Consider the following 26,923-nt stretch of genomic DNA (forward strand, 5'->3'; position numbering starts at 1 on the left):
AGAGGGACCTCGGGGCCACAGCCCTAGGGAGCAGTAGGAGGAGGAAAAGCCCCAGACCTGCAGCTTCACAGCTCTCTGCATCACACCATGATTCACACAGCACCGAGCTAAGGAGGAGGCAGGGAACATTACATTTGCTTCCCCTGGTGGGCACATTACAGCCTGAATCTTCTCAGATATGTACGTTTTGAAACACACTGCACAGTACTCCAACCCCTCCCCCCCTCTTTTTTAACACTGGCCTTTGAAAAGAAAACAGTCCCCATAGTGAAGTTGACATGATAAATTAGTATGGCCCTGGCAAGGCCCTCACTCTTCATTGGGCAAATACTTATTTATGGACTTTCAAATTGTGGCTTATGTAACAACATGGTGAGTGACTTTCAAAAAAACCTCCATCATTTCTTGACCTGATAGAGCCTAATGGGTCCTTCAGAGCAATTAGGATTTATTGTGTTAGTGCCTATTGTGTATAGAGACCATTTTAAAAACATGTGTTATTTACCCAGAAGGCAGTAATGACTGTTTAAATACATAGACTGTTTCTGAAATGCTCACTGCTCTATATATTGCAAAGGAGTTACTCCAAACATTTTTCAGAGGTAAATACTTTGCTCTGCTGGGATTTCCAAGCAGGGCGATTGTACTGCACATCCATTTGTATACTTACAGCTATAAATGAATCCAGCGCTCAGGAAAGCTGCCAAATGAACAACCCTGAAGCATGAAATCTGAGATTTTTTCTTGACCAAGGGGCCAGCGCTGGCCCCTCTGGTGGTCTGAGCAGCTCAGGCTGTTTCCTAGTAGAGAGCTGTGCATTTCCTGCAAACTACCGGAGCTCTGCCCAGTCTCAGCTGAATGGTGATCAGAACAGCCATGAAGCCATGGTTTTCACCATGGCACAGCTAACCTGCACCACCACAACCACATCACTGCAGCCAGAGTGCAGAACCACCAGTGCCGGCTCAGAGCTGAGGATCTGCTCCCTGGCCAGGCTCCTGGCAGCGAGGCTTCACTGCCTGCTTTCAGTCTAGAGTCAGCTTCTGACTTCTACAGAAGTAAAACAAAACAAAACCCCAGATAATACGTGGGAGCCATTAAACGCCTCTGTTAAATAACAATAACACACACTAATTATTGCTTGCTTTATCTTCAGATTAGTCCTGTTTTGATCTATGTCATCTTTAAACAGGCCTCTGCCTTTCCTTTCTCTGCCCTCTCCTTTCCTGTGAGATGCCTATGGGGTGAAACTGCTTGGAGCAGTTCAGCTTTGACATAATGCCTTCTGTGCCCTGCCTCAGGCCATAACCTTTGGAAACCTATTTCTATTTGTTTGCTCTACATCCAAATTCAAATAAAATCAGTTACAGTTGCAGTACTTTATCCTGGGGACAAAGGTCCTAAGTAGCTCCCTAATCCAGCAGAGATGGACAAGGCTATAGCAGCAAGGTGAGGCTGAAAAGGTTACGAACATATTAGGGCTAGGATGCAAGTCAAGGTGAGAATTCTCTGGAACAAATGCTCAAGCAGCCTTCACTGAAGCTGTTTTGTGGAAAATTCCAGCATTAAAAAACAATGCAAAACATACCAGTTTGTGCCAAATAGGGCAAGCTGATCGTACTTCTGAAAAATGCTGCAGCATCAGGAAAAGCAAAGAAGCTTCCTTGTTCCAACAAGGAAAAGGTCTAGAAGTCCCCTCCTCTGTCCTAGAGCAGGGACACAAAAATGCTGGCACACCACGAGCTTGCTGGGAAGCAGGCAGGCTTCAGCCAGAAGGCAGCAGAGCATGGTCAGCTGCCTCCGGCCCCAGTGGCTTGTAGAGAAAGAACAGAAATGTTGCCAGTAAACTTTCAGTCTATGCTGAACCAATTCCTTACAGAGAAGCTACTATCTGTATGAACAAAGCCGATACCAGTGGTCTCTCCTGGCCTTGAAAGTTTATCAATAGGTGGAAAGTGCTGCTGTTAAGAAGGAATTCAGCATGGCCTTTCTTGAGAATACAAAGTACCACACAATCAGAAAACATCTCTGACTGCTCTTTTTCATTAGCCTCTCCAAGTGCTGGGATCACCATTTTCCGGTGATCACAGGATGCACCGATGATCTGGTGATCATCAGGTGCACTAACTCTGGACCTTTCTGAGGCAACTGTAAGGGGTCTTTATTTACAGAAACTGCTTCATACCTGTACTCTGGAGTCTGAGCACCTCCATGATGTGCCATACTGACCCAATGATCTATAGTACCCTAGAAAGGTACTATGAAACCACGTCTTCTCTCTGACCTTGAGGCATTCTTGCTAAGATCAGGCCCTCTGGACTCCCAGTATGTGCTTCTGACATCCTTGAAGTGCTTGACACAGACTGGAGAAATATCTGGAGCTAGGGCTTAGTGAGTCATGTCACTCCCAGTGAATGCACCAAATTATGAGGAGAAACAGATTTAATTCGCTGCATAATCAACATTTACTGGACACAAGTAAAAAGATACATGAAACTGAATGAGAAGGCAGTTAGCACTGGTTGGAACTATACACATTTTGATTACCTTCTTTTGCAAGTTATTCATAGGATGATTTAATACACAAGTCAAAACATATTTGACCTGCATATTAGTTAGATGTGAAGAATTAAGAAATGCAAAAAATCTATGGATCCTGATCTTAAAAAGCAGTAGCTTTACCAGGGACTAGTGTTACAGAATTGGAGCACATCAAGAGATTTGCAGGGATAAAAAAACATGGCATTTGTTCTCTAAATCCTATACCACACTGCAATGTGCATTACTGTCAAGCACATGGTGATGCTACCTTGCTTGGGCTATGTCCTGGTGACACAAAAATGTGCTCTAAATATATTCAATCTTTCCACAAGTGCTGGCAAAGGGTTTCAAAAAATCTCTAATGACCAAGTTGTGTCATTAGGCCTTTTTCTCTTACAAGGCCTTTTTTCTTTTTTTACTGAACTGATGCAATCAAACAGATTTTCTATACGCAGCAGGCTGACAAAAAGAGTAGCACAACATCTACAAAAATGGGACACATTCTTTATGCCATTATAAACAGTGGAGTAGCTTGATTCAGCTTTTCGCTCAGAGAAGTCTACCTGTCTGCAGCAGAATTCACTCTGTTGTATTTTCCCTAGATTGGTGAAATTAATTGTGCACTACGTGGGGCAGGCAGCTGCGGAGCTCTTTCCCATGCCTGCCAGGCCCCAGCAGTTACATTGCCATAAAACAGGCAGGACCCCTCTGGGTGCACTTGGAAAAGTTACTGTGCAAGCTTCCACTACACAGCTTCATTATTTGCCTCTCACTGTGCCAGCTGCTCAAGATACTGGGCAGTATTAACAACATTCGGGCTAAGCAACCAAGGAACAATAAATGGGAGAAAGGACAAATAGTTCTCCTGCTTTTACAGACAGAAAAATGTGATTTACTACACTGATCTGGGAAATCAATCCTTTGGTCCTGAGCTAGAGAAAGACCAGCTCCTGCTGCAGACAGCGCTCTGTTTCCATTCCCTTAGAGCAGGTTAGACCGATCACCTCCAATGCTGTCCTGCAAGGATCCAAGGATAAAGATAAAATTCCCCTCTGGAAGAAGTGCAGTCACGGGGGAGCAAGGTTGCCTCCTTACCTGAGCCAGCACAGCTATATCCCTCCAGGACTAAACATCTCCCCTTGGATGAGGAAGGAGCAGAATAAGGTGAGAAGATTTTAATCCTTTCAGCTGAGACTCTGGCAGAGATGTTGCTAATTAGCAGAGTGAGGATGTGTCGTGGCTGGTGTGAGACAGACATGTTCTGTATTGCGAGACAGTGTCTTCAATCAGCCCTATCTGTGAGACAAGTACACTGAGAGCTTTCCGATCATGTTTGCATTGCAGGAGCCATCCCAGCCACGTCAGCTGAGTCCTTGATGCCTGCTGTGCTCCCCTTGGCTCTGTGAGAAACCTGTGATGGGATTCTGGATGGACCAAAAGTCTTGGTTGTGAATCCCATTTGCACTGTTCTGATAGAATCAAACTGATTTTGTATAGATGTACAGAGTAGCTGTGGCTTCCAGCTCACATTAAAAAAATGACCAGTACTGGAGCAGCAACTGCATTTCCCAGGCTTGCTTGGGTATCTTAGAGCAGTGTTGTAGCTGCAGCTAACGGGGGAAATGGGGAGTTTTTTTCAGCCTCAATGTGAAGTGAGGCTGCGGTCCAGAATTGTGTATATGTGCATGAGTATCAGCTTTATACAATCCAGTTTGGGAAAATTCCCAGCAGACACTACTAAATTTGGTTGGTTAGTGTCTTGGTCAATTTAAACAGAGATGAATCCAAAAGAGAACAGTTATGTTTTCCTATATCCAAAGAAAACCAAGATACGCACCCATTATATCTGAGAACAACCTACACTGTGTCCTGCAGTTTAGTTCCATGGATTTTCTTTAGAACCTCTAAAAACATAAAAAGTACCATTCCTGAATTTGTGTCTCTGTGTACTTTTCACTTAAGCTAGGATGCCCCAAATTCTTTAATACATAAGCATATTTATGTGAGGTAAAACATGCCTTATGAACCTATTACCTTGGCATATTCCTGAGGCACAGCTAATTGTTTGGCTCATCAGCTCTTGACTAAAGCTAGCATTCAGAGTATCAGCTGACAATGGTAACAGCAGCAAGCTGCAAGAGCAACAATCTTACAGAAGTAGAGATTAAATGTATTCAACTATGCGCTAATGCAGACACCCAAGACAAGCCCAAGCCATGCTAGGTCAAAATGTGCTCGAAGAAATACCAAAAACACCAGTGCAAACCTTGGGATGTTTAAGACCTGAAAAAGAAACGAGCAGAAAGGGGTGGATGCAGGTGTCATCTGCACTATGCAGATTTTCGTGGGGAAGCAAGAGCAAGGTTTAGCACTTGGTCTGAGCAAATTCCACATAGCTGCTGAGCTTACAGATATGCTTTGCCAAAATATACCACAAAAAACGTAAGGATGATCATGGGAAATAATGGACACAGGCAAGAAGAACAATGGTGATCTCTGAGGTTCTGCAGGAGGAAGAGGGCCAGGCTGTGGACAAATGCAGCCCAGCCGCAAGGTGCCCCGTGTCAGGCTGCAAAAAGGAACAGGGCTGCTTTTAAAGGTCCTTGAAATAGGCAAAGCACCAATATGGTATGAAAACATACCCTTACATCCTGCAAAACACCTCCTGCATTCGGCTGAGCTTTGGAAATTGCCGTCCAAATAACTAACCACAAAGAGCTGCTGGATGGGGCCTCCACAGAGCACGGTGGGCAGGGGAGGACCGCCAGTTCCCATCCCTGTGCTGCTCTCGGCCCGGCCGGATCCGGAGGGAAGGGGGAAGGGGAAGCGGTGGCAGCCAGCAATTCGCTGGAGAGCCACGGCGCTCTTGCAGTTTGCCCACTAATTACTATTAAGCCCTGTTCCTTTTTGTGTTCCAAGGGGCGTCTTCAATGTGGCACTGCTTCTTGGGCTTTCATGCAGCTGGGCTAACCTCTGAATAGCAGGCTACCCCCCCCTTCTCCTCTTGCTACCTCTCTCTCCCTTTTTCTTTCCCCCTTTTGCTTTTCTGATAGTATTTTCTGTCCACGTTGTGTAAGGCCCTAAATGAATCTTGACTGCCCCTACGGCCGACTGGAGACACACAAAAGCGGCCCATTCCAGTGGCCACGGCGCCATTGTGTTCCCTAACAATGCACTAATTGGCGGTGACAATCGTGCGGCTGGGGAGGAAGAGGGGGCCGGGGGGACACGGGTCTTTTCCAATCAGCAAGCTGGGTCAATAGAAAGAAGAGAAGCAGTGTTAGGAGCAAGACACGCTCTGCTCCCGGCTCTCCCGCACGCATGCCTCTACCAGACCCCAGATCCCCCGAAATTCCTATAGAGAACAGCAAAGCTAACAACTGTAATGGGTGGCTATGCGGAGAAAGATCCATACGAACTAAACGGGTCTCATCAGTCTCCGAGGCTTTCTCACCATCCCGTGGCCGTTGAGTTCACGTGCTGCGGACAACGCTGAGATATTCACGGGAAAGAATCACACACAAAGCCGGGGGTGCTGTTGCTGCAGCACTCCATGTTGGGCACACGTGCAAGAGAGTGCTCTCTCCTGAAAAAACGGAGCTTCAAAGCCCTTGCTGCTGCACGAGGCTGGTGTGATGCAAGGTCAGGGCGTGCTACAGCTCCCTGCCAGGCAGTGGGGAGGACCTGAAGTGCAGAGCCTGTGGTACTGTTGAGAAGAGGGGAGTGCGCCCGGATCGCATCCGTCAGCACCAATGGAGCTGAGATCTGAGGACTGCACGGGGCACCAGGTGGCACAGAACTGGGCACCTGCCAGGACTCAGAGGAGGGACCAGCTCCTCCCAGTCTTAAAGACAGATTCAGCTGGAGCATGCTGGTGTATATAGCCAGCTCCACAGTTCAGAAGCTGATACAGCTGATGTGAGAGACAGATTTCAGCCTCAGTCTCTAGCTGTAAAGGTATGGTCTGAGTCAGGAAATGGGATGGACAACACTGCTGACATAGGATATGAAAAGTATGGCCACGGAGAGCAAGGCTCATATAGTTGCCTAGGCAGAAAATTAGCTCAGCCAGTTTAGAAACATAGGGTCAGATCTTGAAGGGCTCAACACCTGCCAACTCATGTTTTGCAAACAGTCTGTACCAGCCCTCCCAGAAAACAGAGGAGCACTTTGGTTTCCAGCAGAGAAAGCAAGGCAAGCTGGGCCAGCATCACCACTAAAGTTTACGAAGGCCTCCAAAAACTCCCTTCTCAACAGAAGTGTTTTTATTCTTATGGCTGGCTCGTTTTGGAGAAGCATTATCCAGAGCAGGGTCAGGAAACAGAGTCTCCCAACCCTCAGCAGACAGCTGTGAGACTGCTATGGAGGAAACACTTTTGCTAAATGATCTGGTGGAAAAGAATGATCTTCATTTGGAAGATAAAAGCAAAATGCATTACCATGTAGTAAGATCTAACCGGAGAACCGCATCTAGTGGAAGAGCAATACTTCTCTGCAGTAGTACTTTCCTGCAGCAAGGCTAACAGGTCCCATGTACGACCATGGCTTGGAGAATAAATGTTGCCACAACTCCAGAAGGGTAGAGATGGGTAGGGGCTACAAAGTGAAGCTGCAGATCCATGAACAGGCAAAGCACTGTGCCTAGATCCAAACTCCTCAGCACTCTGACTGATTGGGACTGGCATTTCAGTTTCCACTGCATGTAAACACTGAGTTCAGCTGTAAAGTCTGGTCCTGCAGCAAAAATGTTAAGAGGATGCCTACCGTGAGCCTAGGGTGAGAAGCAGAGCTGTGACACCCTAGAGCTGAAAGTATGCTGAGTTCAGGATGTGCAATGCAGAAATCCTGGGACTCTGGGCTCCCATTCTTTTTAGCTCCATAGCCACACTTAAGCACTGTATTTTTCTTAATGTTAGCTTTTATGGGCCTTGTTAGCATTTCTATGAAACCCAAAAGGGTATTTCAACTCAGACACAAGGTTGCTTGCAGCAGAAACCCTCATCTCCACTGGCTGGAGGGCAGATTCATTAGGTTCCTAAAACCAGGGGGTGGTAAAATATTCTCCCTGAAACAAAGCCATTGGTTACCTGCTCGGAATATAGCAAACGTGCCACTTCTGCTCTTTCCCCTAGCAGGCCTCCATACAGCTCCTGTCGACAGCTATGGAAACATTCTCACAGATCACCACTGGAGCTGGAGGAGGGCCTTATATAGAGACTTCTTTGCCCTCCCTTTGCCCTAAGCCCTTCACAGAAGCACTTTATTGTTTTATGACAGTGCAGTAACACTTGACATAAATTTCTAAGCACACCTAACAATGTCAATACTGTGTAAATATCTGCAGTAGAGACCCATACTTTTATTGTAATTTCACTCTTCTTTTCTTGCTATCACCCAGGGTTAACTCTGTGCTGAACACAACATGCAGTCCTGCGGATTTTACAAGTAATCCACCAATTTTATAAACCTGCTACAGCTCGCATCTCTAAACACTGAAAACTCAGGTCTAGTTCTTTCAAAACTGTAACTTTCATCGAAGACAGAGGAACTTGTATATGCTTAAAGGACCGATCCTGCCATCTGTTAAATCACAGATGAACATTCTTCAAAAGTGCAGAGTCCAAGCCAGAACAGGACATTTTGCAATAAGCACACAACAAACAACATCCACCCAAGCAATTGGGTTGCAAGCAATTGCCAATGTCTGATGACAGAATGGTGCTGGGTTCTCAGTTCCTCTACCCTAACCTTGCTCCCACAGGACTGTCCTTGGCTCACAGAAATCAGGATTACTTAACAGTGCAAGGCACAATTCAGTGAAGAGACACTGATTACATTTCAAGCTTTCATCACTATACTTCAGGTATGTCACAGATGAGATTAATTTATAACATTTCATGCTATGAAAACAATTTAGACTGAACTGTTCCATGCACACTGATTACATCTATTACTTTCTTACGCACTCAGTAACTTGCACTTTCTTACATTTAAACAATGTTTAGCATTATTAGCAATTCCTTCCTATTCACCTGTAAGCACATCATATTGTATATTTATATGATAAAGATCTGGGAACTTTCAAGTCAGTCTAAAGTTCAGTCCTTAACACAAACTATTATCTGACTTCTCTTGCTTTCTAGATGAGCCTCATAACTTCATTTTTAATATCTGAGGCTAATGTCTCAGGCTCAGGCAATACAGAAAACAGAGAGTTTATAAACATTAATAGATGTTTAGCATGTTTGCAGCCCCAGTGACAAAGTTTATATTTGGCTATGCTTTCAATGGCTGAAATTTACTCCTTGCCTTAGAGAATTTGTCTGGTTTTACTTGTGACACCTGATTATCTGAGATGCTTTTCACCACCTTCTCAGAGTGGTAACTCAGACCTCTAGATGGAACCACTAGTTCAGAGAGTATTTAGTTAAACAAGAACTATTTCAAAAAGACAGTCCAAAGCGATGTACAAACACTCCTAGAATATTTTCATTTGTCCTCAACATGTCCTTTCACTGAAAAGTTACATTAGCCCTCAAACCTGGAAGGGCCTTCTCTGTCTCTGAGGAAAGGAGGAAGCTAGATCCTTTGAGGTTAATCTATTGTTGTCATTACGATTGTATCATACACATGACAGAAGCTTAAAAATCTGAATGAAAAAATAAGGTGTTTCCTTGAGCTTGAAGCACAGTTCTGAACAAGGGGCTTGTACTATTTTAATTCAGACACTCTCAAGACTTATTAAATGTCTTTAATTTCTTCAAAGAAGAGCTATATTCTAATTCTGCCACCTTTCAGAAAATCAGCTCCCTACAAAGAATCAAATATTATTAATTTTTGCCTAAGAGCTAGAAACGTAACTTTTTAAAACAGAATTGTTCTGACCTTTCAGAGAAGAGTTTGGTTTGGCACGTTCAGATGATATGAACTATAAAATCATGCATAGGACTTGGCCATATGAGATGACCAATATTCATGGCTCAACCCATCGCAAAGCATTTGAAGTGCAAAGAGAACATGAAACAACAAAATCCAAAAGGCTGTTAGATCTAAGGGGTTATGAGATTTGTCCATGATATAACATCCCCAAACATCTAAGTTGATGTGATCACCCTACGACACCATCTCACCAGCATGAAGGGTGTCAATCAGGAACAAGATGGTTGGACACTCTGTGAGTGTCAGTTTGTCCCCACACTGCTCAGCATCAGAAGCAAATGCTAATTTTGCTTCTATTTTCCACAGGACCTCTAGGGCATGCTCCAATTCACAGTCTGACTGGTATTTTTTGTGGCCTGCTGAGTTGATAAATTCATACAAAAGACTAATAGAAGGTTAACTGAACTGCTCAAAACCTATGGCTTTTGTGGGACGCATGTGCAGGGGTTAAGAATAGGGCTGCCAATGTAAGGTTTTGTTGGCAGAGCTGCACTTCACTGTAGGGCAGAGCTCTCATGTAATGACAACATACAAAAGGGAGAAAAATCCCAGCACTTTAGCTCCTGATGAAAACCAAGAGCAACAGTGCTTGAAACCACAGCCCCAAGTTGTCTGTGACAGTTACTGGGGTATGTCCTTTCAGTAACTCATTTCAGTGGATGGGTTCATACACTGAAGCAGAGCAAAACAGGCAACTGAAGAGGCAAAGAGGAGAAAAGCCATGAAGGGAACCACCAACACCATTCTCCCCCACCCATCTCCAAGAAAAAAAACTGAAAGAAACAACCAAATTACTCCTCCCATGGCTCCTAAGACTCCATAATCACAGCTCCGTGTTGATGCTTCCTTTCTAGCATTTCTTACAGTGAAGTGGGGAGGCAAAGTGGCAGTGAAAGCTGAAAAATGTGTAATAATAGGATTTGCTCACCTTGTAAAGCAAATGAGGAGGAAGTGAAGGTCTTGCACATGGTTTTCCTGTGTGTTGTCCTGGTCAAACATTAACCTGTTGCCTGTAGTTAATTCATCACAGAGATGTAGTCCAAAGGTGCCTGCAGGAGAAAGGATTGACATTCCTGGTGGACTTCTGGTCCTTCTGAGGAGTGGCAGGAGGGCAGTGAGGGAGGGGATGTGTCCTTCTCTTTGAAAGACAGGAGAGCACAGGACTGGGTGCAAACTTCTCTGGGGGCCCTCACACAGGGTACTTAGGTCTGCAAGTTCTACCACAACTCAACACCAAATCCACAGCCCTGGAAAGTTGCTGAAGCTTCTAACTTGGCGCACTGGGAGAAGCAGCCACCAAGAATTGCAATTACACCTGCTCCTCCATCCATCAGATGGAGAACTGTCTAAGCAGGAAAGTGCTTACACCATAGGCAACATCCTGTTCTCCCAGCCTTTCAGTGGGCCCAACAGCAAGCTTGGAAGCACCTCTCTTACTTACGGTCTAAGGCTTTTTAACCTGGATTTTGCAGGAAGAGGTCCACATGGCAGCCATGTAGTGGAGAGCAGCCTCCCCGTGGCTCCAATGAGATGGTTACCCAAAAGTGCCCAACAACAACTCACAATAAGTTTTCCTGGAAGATGCTGGAGCTCAGCACCTTTAAAAATCTGGGCATTTGGGGCTTTCAAACACACTTAAGAGACTGAAATGTAAATTCAAACACACCAAACCTGATGCAGTCATTGATAACATTTCCAGAGATCTTCTGCCTCACACCCAATAAAAATATCATAATTTACTTAGATTTTGAAGACTTTTACCAAGAACTAAGTATTTATAAGGAAACTAGCACTCTTGTCCTGCACACGGTGCAGTACCCAGCAGAAGGCAGATTAAAAAGGAGAGGAGTAATTTTTGTAGTGTTTATTGAGAGATGCCTTTATACAGAAGGGACTGATGCTCTGATGCTGTCACAAGTGAATCCAAATAAACCCTGCTCAAGTATCAACAAGCAATTCAACTCACTGAATTTAAATTACATTATTACACATCAATAATAAATTAAGACCATTGCCTAGTAGTTGCAGATAATTTAAACAAAATCCTTGTCAAAAGTAAAACAACAACAACATCCGAACAACAACAAAAAAACCCCACAAAATAAACAAAAGACCAATGAAACACATGCAACAATGTTGCCAATAAATTAACAGATGAAGTAGCACACACATATAATTGTTTTCAAAAAGCTTACGGTGCTGCAGGTGAGCTGGAGCGCTGGTGGGAAGTAAGGCCAGGCCAAAGGAGCCAGTACCAAACCCTGAGCTCTGCCTATCATGCCTGGCTTCCCTCGGCCTCAAACTGCTTCAACTCGACTGGTGCTTATCTGGAAACTGCCTTTACCTCTTCAAATGTGCATTTTGCTCATTAATTCTTACTTTTGCTTGGCTCAAGTACAGAAGGGCCTGGTATAAGCCTACCTAGCATCAGAGGTATCAGTGCCACTCAAAATCAGTCTGAAAACACTTTAGTTGAAGCAAGATCAAGTGCATAAGCAAAACTGAAATAAATCCTTTCTCCGCCAGTACAGTGCTATTCAATGTGCAATTCAATTGTGCATTCAATGATTTGCATTGGTTCAACACACATATTAGACAAAAATAAGTTACTGAGCCAATTACAGCTGTGTATGTGGATGAGACCTAACAGATGTTGGTCCTGGACAGTTAATAGCCTTCCAGGCCCAAAGTTCTCCAATGCTGCCCACAAGTGGCATTCTGAGCTGACTTAACGGCCACCTTAGTGTCCAGGAAGAAACCTGCATATTAAGATATGACCCAAGCCAGTGTGTGCACACCAGGGTTTTCAAGTAAAGAAGAACTATGCACACTATCTATCATCCAGGCTGTCTGCTCACTACACTATTAAAGTGCAGGGAAAACAGTGCCACTGCCAAATGGGGATCCTGCTACTTGGGGTCAAAAGTGGCCTTAAAAGATCCCAGTTAGTACAGACATGTGCCCAAGATGAACACACACAGGATGAGGTTAGCTGTAGACTTTAACAAATAACGCTCATATTTAAGCAGGTTAACTCTCTCCCTAAGGTAATGCTGACAAAAAAACCCAGAGGCTTAGCTTTCACGAAAGACGACTGAATTAAAACTAAAGTTTGAGTAAATGCCCTCACTGCCACAAACCCAGCTTTACCATGTGGAACCCTCTCATCACATGGCACAGGAGAGCCAGCGGTTCTGGGAGGAGCAAAGCTGCATGTTACCTGATCCTGCCTTAATGCCATTATTATATATCCACAGCACTGATGTTCTCACATTAGCACAACCTCATTTGCGAATGAAAAAAAGCCCAGCTAGTCTCCAAAATGAAGGTAATAAAAACAATGCCCTCTCCCCCGCCCCCCAATGCTATCTTTTCTCACATTTCCCTCTCAAAGCACAGATAGTAAACAAATTTTATGCTAACCGCTCCTAGCAAGATGGAAATTGCCATGAGCAAGGGTTTAGAGCTCTAACACCAAACATGCTCCATCATGGCAGAGCATTCCTGACAAAATTCTTCATTGTTGGAAATTTAAGGCACCAGATTAAGCAAAAGTGAGGCATTTCCATGCAGCTTGGTATCTTCAGAGCTGGTATATACAGCCTGCAGAGCATACTTCATGAGGACAGAACAAGCAAATTGATTTATTCAGCTGCCCCAGCAAAAGAGCATGTACAGCCACAGGAGAGTTCCAGTTTAAGCCTACAAGTTAATCAAACAAGCAGATTCAATCAGGAAATCCAAAACAGGAAGATAGAAACTAATATACAGTACTGTAAGGCACTCCTACTGGGAAGGGAAAATTGGAAGGCAAATTATGAAGGAGAAAGCGATCGAACTTGACTAGCTCAAAAGCAAAGTCATCAGCTATGAAGCTGAAGCCTAGCCAGAGGCTCAGCACTGTGAGCCAAGGCAGGGACAGAGACAGAAAGAAGGAAAGGAAGAGGGGACTGGCTTGCAGCTGAGCAGCAGAAACAAGAGATAAGATTATGATGATTATTCAATTAATTTTCTTTTAGCGAGATCAACAGTCAGCTGCAGTACAGATCATGACCTTGGAAAGCCCAGGAAACTCAGTGGCTTCTGTTGCTATAGGGAAAAAGCAAAGTACAACTGTGCAGCTTCCCCATCAGCAGACATCCTCTGTTGTTTTTTTTTTTTTTTTTAAAGTCCTTCAGGACATGATCATAAATCCATTATAATGCACACAGTATCCTAGCATTATTTACTAAGAGGACACTTCATATGAGCAGCTCTAGAGGTACTCTGACAACTCACTTCTGACAAGGCATACTGTGCAGAATGCAAGATCCTCACCAAAAAGCATCTGCTCTTATCAGAAACCCTCACAACTGCCAGTTCCTAGGCCAAGACACTGTCACACCATAAAACCATCATTTTTCATCAGCTAAAAGAGACAAAGATTTCTGGGGGATCCAAAATTCTGCAGATTGATAAAATCAAAAAAGCTGCAGTTTGTACTCTCTAGATATGTGTTTATCTACATTAAAAAGCTAGAAGTTTGGGTTAAGGAGAAAAATAGGGAGAATTGTGTGAGTTTATCTACAGTATTCTGCATTAAATAATCTCAGACTAACTAAATCGAGATGATAATTTTCTAAATAGTTGTAAAGTCAGGCTACAGTCCCTTGCAGTGAAGTATTCTATCTCTACAGTGATTTATAAGCTCTGTACAACAAAGTTAGAGCAGTAACTGGACCTACAAATCAATTTATCCTCCTCCTTAAGTAAAGGGAGCACCTTCTTTGTGAAGGAGACTAACAGCACATTTTATTTTTGAATCACAGTGAAATGCTACTGTTCAAATTTATTTCTTGCATGGGCAGGATGGGACTAGAAGCACATACACAAATTCCACCTCTGTCCACGTGTGTGGGGGACAGAAATGCATAATTTGGAAAGGCCCTAGGTACTTTTCCAGCTGGTGCCCACCTAGAAGTCTGCAGAGTGTAAACAAGGCTACAGAACAGGAAAACAGTACATTGGTGACCAGTGTGCACCACTACATTACATTAGCAGAGAAGTCATGCAAGATACAGTGTTATACAAAATCCAAACCACCTACAGAAGCATGGACAGTACTTCCAGCAAGCAGGAAAACCATCCTTTTGAGGTCTTTCAAGAGTTAGCAACATGAACGGTAGTTTCTATTTATTCTTTCACCCTACAGCCCTAAAAATTGAAAAAGGCTCATTCCTACTTCACCAACAATTCCTGAAGGCAGGACTGGGCCTTTATGCTCTTGAAAGGCAGAAACAGAAGACTACATCCTACTCATCCATATGGAATAACTTCTTTTGGATAGGAGCTAGGCATCCCTGAGAGAAAAGCATCCGCTTTACAGTCTGCTCTTATAGCTACAGGAAGAAGCTCTATTACTTTTTCAAGGTAGAAAAATGCATCCATTTCATTTACAATTACACTGGATTAAAAATAGTAATTTCCAATGTATATTGTACATTATCCATTCACGAAAAGCTTTGGGTGCTGCCAGCATATCAAAAAACATGCTTTTGCTCTGCTCCTTGTCCTTGGCAATGCAGAGGTTCCAGACTCACCACTAATTCCAATGAATTTTCTGACAACAAAAGCTTTTTTCCCCTCTAAGTCTCAGATAACAAAGTAAAACTGTTCTGCAATAGCTGTACAAATTGAGAGCAACTCCAAAGCTGTCCACTGTTATTCCAGAATTTTACTAGAATATTCAGCCGCTCTCATCACTGACACTTTAGACATCATGGCATCTATAAAAGTAATCAATATTTTGCAATGCCTAATCTTCAATTCCTTGATGCTGTAGGGTATTCCACAGTGCACACAAGAACACTTTTCTAAATCGGAACATGAACTGGTGCCATAAAGTATCTTAAGTTCTAAAGCATTATGACATGGAAAACATAACTTTCTTTTTTTTTCTTTAATGACCCATCATTATGTCTAGAGTTAAATCAAAATAGTACTTGCCAGATTCCGACAGTCTGAGTTACTGGCTTTGCCACAGGACGGGCTGTAGTGACACACATTGAAAAACGTGGGAGTGTACTGTTTATTCAGCCAGTACCACTGTAGTTCCTGTTTACATGACTAATTCCACAAGACTTGCTCAGTGTTTGCATATATGAACATGCAGGGAGTTCTTCACGTGGGAATGAACTTGGAAGGAACATTATATCCTTAAGGATGACAGCTGAAAATAACTCATTTCACATGAAGAACAGTGAGCTGCGTGAAACACAGATGTCCCTGTGTAAAGGAAGTATTAATTTTAGTGACAAAGGTGCATCATTCACCAAGTTTATTAAATATAGGAATCCCTATACTACTCTGCCAAGAACATGGAAAAACCCTCACTTCCTTCCAAAGAGTCCCAATGGGAGAAAGACTTCTGGAAAAGAAAGGCACTGGTTGTCTAGTGTATACAGATATAAACATGCTTCTATATATATATATAGCAGTTATGCTGAAATTTGAGAAAGCTCAGATTCAGCTACTTTCTTCAAGGGAGGCTGGAAAAAGCAACCACTTACACTCCAATACAAGGCAGTTTGTAGCTTTCTAGCCTCTAATGTAAGATGATGTACCCTGCTCTTCTATTTAAAATACTTAGCAATTAGTGAGCTGCTTCAATGATCAGTACTGCTTTCTACCTTGAATACAACAGCCTGCATATCATATAGGAAGCAAAGATCAGTATCCTGCATTTTAACAAACCTATGTGTGAGAAGAAAAATGCACATGCATGTGACTAGCTTTTTTCTTCTGAAACCATATTTGCTTTCTGCATATATATATATGTGTGTGTATATATATATGAATGCATTAATATGTATGTAATACACATATTACTGCAGGGGCTGGAGAAAAAGTTAAGAATACGAGCTGGAATGAGAAAGATCTCTAAGTCCTCATTAAAGGTGAAATCACATGAACTGAACACTATCAGCGATGATACGCACCACTGCAATAAAATCCATCATGTACTTCTCTGTCATAATATATTTATCATTTTTAGTACTTCCCCGTGTTCCATGTGTATGAGGCAAACCCATACCTTGAGGAAGTTTGCTCTCTACTAGAGAAATCACTAGAGAAGTATAAACCCCCCTAAAGCTCCCAGAGAACTCAGGACACACGTTGGACATGAACATAGCAAACTAATGTTTCACAAATTTGGAGGTATATTCTAGGTAACTTGGACAAGAATACTTTCCCAACTATTGATCTAGTAGGTTCAGGTCAGATGAACATGCAAAGTAAATTTCACCTCATAAAAACAAAACCAACGTGGACAGTTAAAAGTTCTTCAAACACAAGACTAGCAAGAGGTTGGAATGTCATGTTACTGCAGATGAGGATGTGACCCCACACAGATCAAGAATAAGCAGTGTAAAGCAGAATGGACTTCAGTAACACAGATTGACAGATATATAGTTAGCATAAACAAAAAACAGCAGCAAGTACCCTGCTTATCTGCTTATGTAATATTCCACTGGGGTAGTTATAAATATGTAAACACAGCTAAAGAAATTATTCTGCATCTTATGCTAGCAAACATCCTGAATAAGGTTTGATGAGAGGTACTTTTGTTTCCTCTGCAAGGAGTGACATGTAAATGCACTGATCTTTTAAAAATAGCTCTCTGGAAACACAGGGAAATGGAACCATGTGTCTGTATCAAAAGGAACAGGTGGGCTTAAAATCATTCCTGCCTTATTCTGTGACACACTTTACCAGAACCTCTGTGAAGGCTAATAATAAATAATACACATAAATAAGTAGATGATCGGTCAATTCTAAATGAACAACATCAAAAATAATGCATTCATGGCAGCAAATACTTTCTGCCTTGAGGAAAAGTCTTCTCCAGAGGTGGAAAAGAAAAAGATAAGTACTTAATTAGCTAGACATAAAGCATTTCAAGTAAACCATGTTTTGCATGAGAGCTAGCGGCTGAACTTCAATGCAAAATGCAGTTTAGCCACTGATAATCCAAAGCCGACAAGGCTTTACGGTTACTTTGGCAGCTGCTATTCATAGCTGAAGAAGATCAAACATTGTTTTGCAAAAAAGATTTCTGCCTAGCTAAGCTGAGAGATTGCTTGAGCTGGCAGCTGGGGAAGAGGCTCTCTTCAGGCTCGCCACTGCCTTGAGGAACTCATGTGTTCTGATATGACAACTCAAACATGTTGCAAGACTCTTCAAAATTTTCATCCATATTCAGTCGCCTCCAGAAGGACTTCTGCTTCTTCTGCAATTCTTTACGCACACACCTGGGACACGGTACAGCCTTCACTTTGCATTCAGAGTGGAAGACAGCACCACAGCTTTCACACCTGCAAACACAAATTAGCGTCAAAATTGAACGACAAAATAAGACCAGAGCATGCAACGGACTTCACATCGACCGTGGACAGTAGGCATTCCTTCAAATTCTGGTAGCTCAAAAGAGCACGCTACATTTCAAAAGTGCGCAGTATCAAAGGGCAGTGTCTTGCTCACATCTCTGATGGTGTAAAGCTACTCAGGAGCACTTGCATCCATATGTACTTGCTGAGAATCTGTTTCAGTGTTTCTCCTTCACCTTACAAGGATTAATATTTATCTCTTCTTATTAATTAGCATTCAGGCTATCACAGGATATATATAATTTTTGATTTATGAATGAAAAGTTTGCTACTCTGGTCTGTAATGAAGAATAACATTATTCATTTCCAGTAAGATACACTTCAGAATTTGGAACAGTCAAGATGTTTTGTCAGTGAAGTTCCAGGGGTCAGCTGTTCTCGAAGGAGTAAAATAGTCCACTTCAACAGCAGGAAAAGAAATCATTCCAAACAGTAAAAATAAAAGGGGGAACGGCAGGAAGTATTTTCTGCTGTGTCCCACAGAAGAACCAGACTAGATGGTAATGGATGTAATGTCATAGTAGATCAAGCCTCCAATTCTACATGGCTGTGGAGCACTGAAATGTCTGGCAACCCTGGAGCGAGCTAGAGCTAAGCAGATGGACATTTTCTCAGCTTTTTGATGCAAATAACTGTATAATGACAGTAAGTCACTGCATTGCTGCAGTTCCACAACCAAATGAAAATAAATAAATAAATAAATGGATGACAGCATCAGAATTACAAAGTCTTAGATTACTGTTGTGTAATCAAACAAAGGAAGCAACAGAACAGAACTAGAGCAGTTCTTGAATGTAAACGAGGCATGCTTGTTAGGCTGGTGATTTCTGTCTCGCAATGCCTCATTCTCCTTATCCACAGCTACCACAGTCTATACGAGAATCTTGGCATCCGTTTTTATACTCTTACTGTTATTTTTTTCATATTTTTGGGTTGCTTTTTTTTTTTTTTTGCTTGTTGAGGAAATTTTCTTAATTGTTTGAGATAAAGTTAAAGTTATCAACATTATGAAGAAAAAAAAGAAAATATGAAGCAGCAAGCCTCAAATGCTGAGAAGCCATAAGGCAGATAAAAGCCACTTTTAAAACAAATAGCAGTACTTGGCATGCAGTCTGGAAAGAGTTATGAAGAACTCCATAAGTTAACACAATCTGTTTTGTTAACTATGATAGCCACATCTGCATTTCACCTATAACTTTTAAGAAGTGGTTCTTGAGCTGGTTTTAGGACTTACTTATGGGTCCAAAGATAGACTAATAGTAACAGATGAGCTTTGAGATGGCTATACAGAGGTCTGAAGAGGCAGACTTCTAGATAGCACAAATTGACAGAATTCAACTAGCAAGATTAAAGAACTGAAGTACAATGCTAACTACTGTGCTCTGTTGTGCTAGAACTTGACATACTCTCATTAATGTGTCCAGCTCGTGAGTCTGAAACTGTTTTTGAAGCAAGAAAGTGGCTCACAGAGATATTTCTCTTTCTGAGCACACAAATGATAAAGTATGTTATGGCTCTGACTCAGTGAAGCACATAAACACGTGCTTGTGACTAGCATCACAGTGATCTCCTTGGAATTACTGATTTGAGTAAAATTAAGCATGCACTTATGTGCTTTGCTGAACTGGGATCTCTACCAACAGACACTGTAATGGATGAAGGAAAGACATAGAGGACAGACTTGTCTTTAAAACTTTACATCATTCTGACCTGACACTAATGGTGATTTTATCAAGCTAATTTTCCCTTGTTAGTCAGCAATTTGCTGCACTCTGGAAGTTGGTAGAGAATAATGATTGATGAGCAGTGTAATTTTGTGCTTTTGCACTGCCACTCCCTATGCTCATTCAGTATTTCTCCACAGCACTTGATGAGGTGACAAAAGTTATCAAAACTTGCTGCTAGAATGGTTGCCAGAAGGATTAAAGGAATCAGCACACCTGCTCCTCCCAGTGAAAGGTCATCAACAGAGAAAACAATGATTTACGGCATTTAAATTAATATTAATTCGTGTTTCAGAAGTAAACAGTGGAAAAAAGTAGCAAACTTCTTTCATTCCTGCTCGAAACCAAAAGAGAAAAAAAGACTGCACTTTTACTAGGGATGGAACAACAGCCAAAGCTCTGACTGGGTGGGACCCCACACTGTGAGGCATTCAGCAGAGGCAGTGCAAACAGCCTGCCCTGCATCTCACAACCTACACCACTGTGGAAGAGCCCTGGAAAAGCCTGAAGAACAGAGCTCTGAGGAGAAGTGCAAACTACCTCTTGCTCTCCAGAGGGACAAGGAGAGAGAACGTCTGAGTGAGTTCTCACTGTATACTTCTATCTTCTCACTGCTGAAGAAACTCAGTCACATGAGGCTAATATTGAACCTGCACTTGCATGGATGGCAGATTACTCTTTGCCCAAGCCATCTGTGCCTTTGCTTTTCACTGTAGCAAATCCAGTCAGTTTCAAATGATCCTGGTAATTTCAAATGGTCGACCATTCCCACTCACCCTGGGAGAAAATTTTCAGTGATAACAAAAAAACCCTTCCAAATTATATTCTATTTTAGAATATTACAAGCAGATTTCTTCTTCTTTAATCCTGAAGTCTAGTTTTATCACCGTTGTAGCATCCAAAATGGAAGGGCCATTAGTGCTAAGAACAGTCTGTTGTTCCTGCTTCATCATGTATTCTGAAGTCTTTTCCTTGCCATGAAGAACTTGGACAGATAGACACTGCTCTTCAAATAATATATTTGCGTATCTAGCTGCACAAGCTTCTTTCTCCAGATGTTATGAAACAGAGGCATTAAATCCTAGAAAAGCAGCAAGAGTCTCTCTCTCACTCAAATGATTTGATGTAACACGCAGGACTTGCAGGTTCAGATGGTTACACGCTGGCAGAGTATCTCTCCAAGTGCAGGAACCTGCACTCCATAAGGCTTATCAGGCACTAAAGTGCACATTAGTGCTGAGCTGCACTTAGGTGTTGATCCCATATTCTGTTCTGCATCACTATCTTTGGAGTTGCAGAGCTTGCACTTAAAGTCACTGGTAAACTCTGTCTCTGCTATTAGACTGACATTTTTCCCTTTGTGCACAGCTCCAAGTAAGCTCCTTTTTGATGACACTGTGCTTTTACACATGCGAAAACTCAAATACCAAGTGCAACAACTTAATTGCTCCATCAATTGCCTTTCTGCTGAAACTCCACCAGGAAGTTATGGGTACAATGATGGGGAAAGCAAAGAAAAGAATCCAGGAGCTGGATTAGCAGCAGCTTTACTTTGTGAAGGGAACAGCAGCACCTGTGTTAGGAAAAAAGGGTGTTCCACATGCACTTCTAAATTGATACTGCCTTTTGAAAACCGATCTCACAGAGCTATTTCTAAGCCTTTCCTCATATTCTTTTGTAGAGTTTTTGACAGAAAAAAACCCAGCATGGGTGGAGTTCACAAACAAAACAAAAAAAAAAGACAAGAATTGCCTTTGCTACTTTTTAAGAAGGTAGAGAACAGAATAAAAATTACAAAAAGCAGCTTTTTTTTTTCAGGCTGGCAAACTGAATATCTGCACAAAAGTAAACACATAGACGCCTTTATGTGGCTAATACTTCCCTGATGAAGGATGAAGAAAAATGCCAATCTTCCTGCCTGTAACTGCCAGCCAGTTGTTACTTACTGAGACCACTACCAAAACTGTCCTCTGACTCCCTAAAACCACTCTACAACTAACTCTTCACATGTGAGTTTCACAGTTTTTCTTCGCTGCTGTTTTCAACCCTCAGTATGCCCAAATGCTTTTATTGTCCTGGAAAAAAAGAATAGATTTTGTGATTTACAAAAGGCTCATGTAATAGTTACTATGTATACTCATTTTTTCCTTAAACCTCATTGTTTTCATAGGTAACTTATGGTTCAGGTAGTACTGTATCTCAAAATCTCTGCATCTTTTGTGAAATTGCTATATGCCACAGTTAATATACGATGAGTCCACAGCCATTCAGGCTTTTCTTGTTTCCTTATGTAATAAACAATACTGCACATTAATAGTATCTTGCTATTTCTCAAACATTATCTGAAGAATTGGTGAACACTGACTGTTACTCACATACTGACTTTCAGCCTCTTCAGACAGCATCTGAAATTGTTTCCTCTCTATTTTGATGTTTTCTCTCTTTTCTCTTTTACTTGACCAATTCTATCAAGATGACAAAGGGTGTTTCATGTTTTAGTGATATTTTACTTGTTTGAAAACTGAAGTAATAAGTGCAAAGAACTATTCATTTCTCTAAATAATTTCTATCGCACTGAAAAGTGTGCTAAGAGAAGGGCCTCAGCTCTCCATAGCCAGACCAGCTAGACAGGCATTATAATGCTCTTCTTATTATCACTAGTTACAAAAGAAAAGCCTTCCTACATTAAAAGCACAAAACCACTCCTTATGTGCTGAAGAAATGCCCACATTATTATCTGAGCCTGGACATTTGAAACATAAGGATGTGTCAATTTTTGGTAAACTGTAAATTCTGGTAAATCCCTCACATTGCACAGGCTTATGGGTCAAATAATTCAAGATTCTGCTCTACCAATTGATCATACTTCTATTTATCCTCACATTGTGCCATTATTCAGGTCCTCACAGGGACGATCAGAGGGGGCACTCCCAAAGGAGGGGGTGCAACTCAAAAGAGGACTGCCTCAACGAGCTTCCAACTTAAACAGCAAAATAAACTGGGGATGATCAATTCATGACCCACAGTATAATATGAAAGACAGTTTTGTCTTCTAGGAGTCTCACAGGTTGGGAGGATAACCATTGTGACTGTTGGGATGAAGCTGCTGGGACCAGCCGAGTTCATTAGGATCGCTTTAGTACCACAGCACATGGGCTGCACCAGTTCTGGCTTCCAAATACCAAGCTGGGAATCATGGCTATGCTGTTCAGTCCTGGAATCACTTCACAGTGACTGTTCAGTCACTGCCATTCCTGTTTCACAAATATGAAACCATGATGAGGTGAACTGACTTGCTTAAGGTAAACCAGAAGCATTTACAAGAGAAGGGCAAAGAGCTCTCCCTTGTCTCCCTGCAGCACCATACTCACCTGCCATTCTTTCCCTTCTAGTTTTATACACTTATTTTTTTTCCACAGCAGACCCACTTCCTCTGTGCCAAGCCTTATACACATTTTCTCACATGAGTAATTTACTCACTTTGAGTATTAACTTTTAAGTAATTTCAGTAAGGATTTGATGCAGGATAGATCCCTTCATTGCCTAGATCTCTTCAGATTACTGTTTTAATTCATTCTTGCAGGGTACAAACAAGAAAAAAAAAAAAAAAAGAGTTGTTCATTATACTTTCCTTAGATTATGTTATACTTTCACTAAGAACCATAAATATTAAGGCACCTTTAACTCCATTACTAAAAAGACAATTAGCAGAGCAAACCACAGCAGCTTAAAGAAGATTTGCCTAGGGATTCTAGCATGAATACCACCCCACATAATCCACATGTGCATGTCTGCAAGGTATTTCTGAATTGCTCAGCTAAGAGTATTGCAGGCATGCCCTTCAGAACTCTTAAAGAGACTTTTAGCAGAACACAAGGAAAAAGAAAATGGACTAGACTGTGTTCACTTGCAACACAAAAAAAGCCTCAAAGGCAATCAATGCCTGACATACATGTGCAACAATATTATTACAGTTGCCTAGGAACCATGGCAACGAGCCTGCCTACGCAGGACGCTGATGTAGTAAATGAATGGAAGAAAGTTGGCAGTGATATGGCATTGATTTGTCCCTATAAGGATCTTGTTAGGATAATGCCTTTTATGACACACTTATAGCCTACCCAATCCCTGAAATATGAAATAATTACATCTGAAATTCAAATTCAGTCTGAACAATTAATTCAGTGCTGAAAGAGCTAGCACAAATAGAAATGGCAATCCAAAGCATAATCATATTTTTCATTTCTATATACTTCCTTCTCAGGGGGTTACTCTCAGTATGCTAACATAGCTTAAAGATGCTCCTTGTTTATAAGGAACAGCTGGGTTCTGGGCTGGCTCAGAAGCACACAGAAAGATAATAAATAACTGCAGCCACCAACCATCAGCCCAGTTATGTTCTGTGGGAGCTGAAGCAGGTTACAGCTAGCAGTTAGCAAGGGGCTTATAGTGATTGCCAGCCTGCACTGATGGGGCTTACCAAGGAGAACACCCACAGTCTGGATCCCTGCAAGAGCTGCACAGACCTCCCCAGCCACAGCCTGACATGGTGTCCATACTCAACACTGCTGCTGATCCAGTAATGCTACCCAGTGTCTCTGCACGAAAACTGTAAGACCAGCTTCAGCGCTCCCTTATAACTAGCATGGTCAGAGTGATCCCCATGTTGAAGCATCCCAAGCAGATGGGAGTGTGAATGAATGAGCTTCTTCCTCTCCCCCGATTAGGCTGCCCATGGTGCCCTAGGTGCTTTCCATCCATACCTACATCTGTGTCCTTGTTCCTTCAGGCCAGCAACCTCTGCCAAGGTCAACTACATTCAGTGGAGATGGAGAGAGATATGAAAGCCTCATAAATGAAGGGAAAAGCAGGCAGCTCATAAGAGGGGACAGAAAACCACTAGTGTCTCACTGGCAGCACAGGAAGGCTCGGTGTCAATTCCTCTCTTACCAGACCCAGAACAATCAAAGAGAGAAGAGAAAATGCCCATCAGGCCTTAATTTTAAGTGCTCACAGAACAATTGGCTACAGGTGAGGGCTGAGCCAGAATAGTTTGATTTAACCACCCGCTATTCTCCTCTGACAGTTGTGTACAAAGGCTGAGTTATAACACTGAAGCACACCAGTGGGGTCAAGCAGGAGCAAAGACATCCTACAGTACTCCTCTCTACAGAACTCTGTGCTCCAGACTAAGGAGGAACGTGCATCCCTAGCTCCCCCTCAGCTATGGCTGCAGGGATTTATGCTGCACTTATCTACATGTATTTCCATACTTCTGTCCAGATGGAGAATTAAGGACTGACTGTCCACCTCAGCCCTGCACTCTCAAGTTGTCCAAGTCCAAAGGTATCAAACCAGGTAATGTGGCCTATACACAGCAATCCTCAAGAAGTCTGCAAAGAGACAGTAAGGACAGTATGAATGCATTTTTAACATACTGTGATTACACTTCAGTCAGTGGAGATTATTCACTTTGGAAGGGAGAAAATTCCTACATAGGCACTGCCTGCAAGCCACCAAAAAATGCAGAAATGTCATAGAGATTCAAGTATTTACATAGCTCAGTCCTGTATACCTTTTGCCTCTGAGAGCTGCCACAGCATGACCCGAAACTCCTCTACCTGTCTTACTATTAATGCTCTGTATTCACCAAGTGCTGGTTGAAAACCTAAAAGCAGAGCCAGGTAACAACATCCCTTAACCATCACAGTTTGATTACATGACTCTTCATTACAAGTCTCATGTCTTGAAATCTTGTGATTAAGTTAGGATTTTTGCTTTTATTACGAAAAAGGCAAATGCACTTAAGATTTCATGGCTCTGCAGTAATGCTGAAGACACATCTATCTGGACCTTAGATGGAAAAAAAGGAACTTAAATTCTTAAAGTAATCTTAGAATTTCCAAGCACTTAAAAGCTGTAATGTTGACTTTCAGGGTATTTGAAAAGTTGGTGTCTGATATACAAAGAACCTTGCTCGCAAGATGGCGAAGGTCTACCTCAAAAGGGAATTCTGCATGAGGAAGGAGGAGGAAATTAGAAGGTCCTGAACAGCAAGTGGGAAATCTAGAACAAGGAAGAAGGCACAGGACGGCAGTCATAAAGCAGAAACAGGAAGTGAGATGGCTGCCATGCCTAGATGGGGGAAAGTGCAGCAGGTAGCACTGCAGAGGCCTTCTTGCTTGAAATTAAGTGCCTGCTTTTATGCAGAACCTTCTAATTCACACTAATCTGACACAAGGCAGGAAAAACTGATCTGTAAAGCTAATCTAGATCCAAAATACAATGCTCTATGAAAAAGCCTGTATATTCTTTCTTGTAATGCATTTTAGATAAAGTTACTGCAATGATCTGCTCAGACAAAAATCAGATTTGGTCAAGCAGATTTTAGCCCATTTTGTCAGATTCAACAGAAATTACATCATGCAGATAATTTAGCACCTGCTTTGATGCCTACATTTCTTTATGCTGAGCAGATCCCTTCAGGATACTTTGAATAAGCTTTTTACACTATCAACATCCAGTGAATTTAGCTCTTTCACAAAACAAGTACTAAAACACTAGCACACCTCAAGGGAACCGGGTCTAGAGAAGGGCTGTCTAGCACAAAACACACCAAAGCAATAGGGAAAATGATGTACTTCAAATGATACCCTGCACTTCTGCCCAGGTGTCTTCTGGAAATGCCCTGTGCTGTATATGTCAATCTCTTCACCTACTATCTACCTTTCTCACAAATGCTCAGAGCTGATTTTGTCCAGCAATACAGCATTTGCAACACAGTTAGCTGCAGCCTTGCAAAAACTGTGGCATGTGTATAAATGTAGGCACAGCCCCAGAGCCCTTAGTAGGACTTTTTGCTACATGTAAGTTAAGTACATTCATAGGTCTTAACAGGATGGTGGCCAAAGATTATAGAGGCATCCTGGTTCATATAGTTAAGCCTGTTCTGTGGCACATCTATTTTAAACTTGGGTCTTCTGGTTTGTATCTTTAAAGGGCTACATGTCTTAACTGATCTTCAGAACAAATTAATTTCACAAAGCAAAAACAGTTTAGCCTTGATAAATGAATACAAGCACAAAAGAACCACTCTCCTTCGTTCATGTGCATCCAGAGGCAGAACATAAAAGGCAAGGAATTGACTTGCCAGGCCTTAACCAAGTGAGTAGATTTGCCAGTGAAATACAATGCGTTACCTATGAGGGTAGTCACTAGGACGGCAGCACCCGGGCAAGAGCATAACTTTATTAACTGAGTAGCACATAATAATCTTAACCATGATTACCCAAT

The 26,923-nt window shown here is 42.1% G+C and overlaps 1 protein-coding gene across 4 annotated transcripts in view; it reads right to left on the reverse strand.

Moving 5' to 3' along the window:
* Positions 1 to 11,329: 11,329 nt before the first annotated feature.
* The window catches only part of PLEKHM3 (pleckstrin homology domain containing M3), a 93,699-nt gene continuing 78,105 nt past the window's right edge, over positions 11,330 to 26,923 (reverse strand). For all 4 annotated transcript variants that reach the window (XM_042874798.1, XM_042874795.1, XM_042874796.1 and 1 more), the window contains one exon: positions 11,330 to 17,834. In XM_042874798.1, the coding sequence (XP_042730732.1) occupies positions 17,657 to 17,834 (178 nt within the window). In that variant the 3' untranslated portion in view covers positions 11,330 to 17,656. The remainder of the gene's footprint in view (positions 17,835 to 26,923) is intronic.

This window comes from Lagopus leucura, unplaced genomic scaffold (genome assembly GCF_019238085.1).
Source record: "Lagopus leucura isolate 7727_CA_CO unplaced genomic scaffold, USGS_WTPT01 Super-Scaffold_100012, whole genome shotgun sequence".
NCBI classification, from domain to species: domain Eukaryota; kingdom Metazoa; phylum Chordata; class Aves; order Galliformes; family Phasianidae; genus Lagopus; species Lagopus leucura.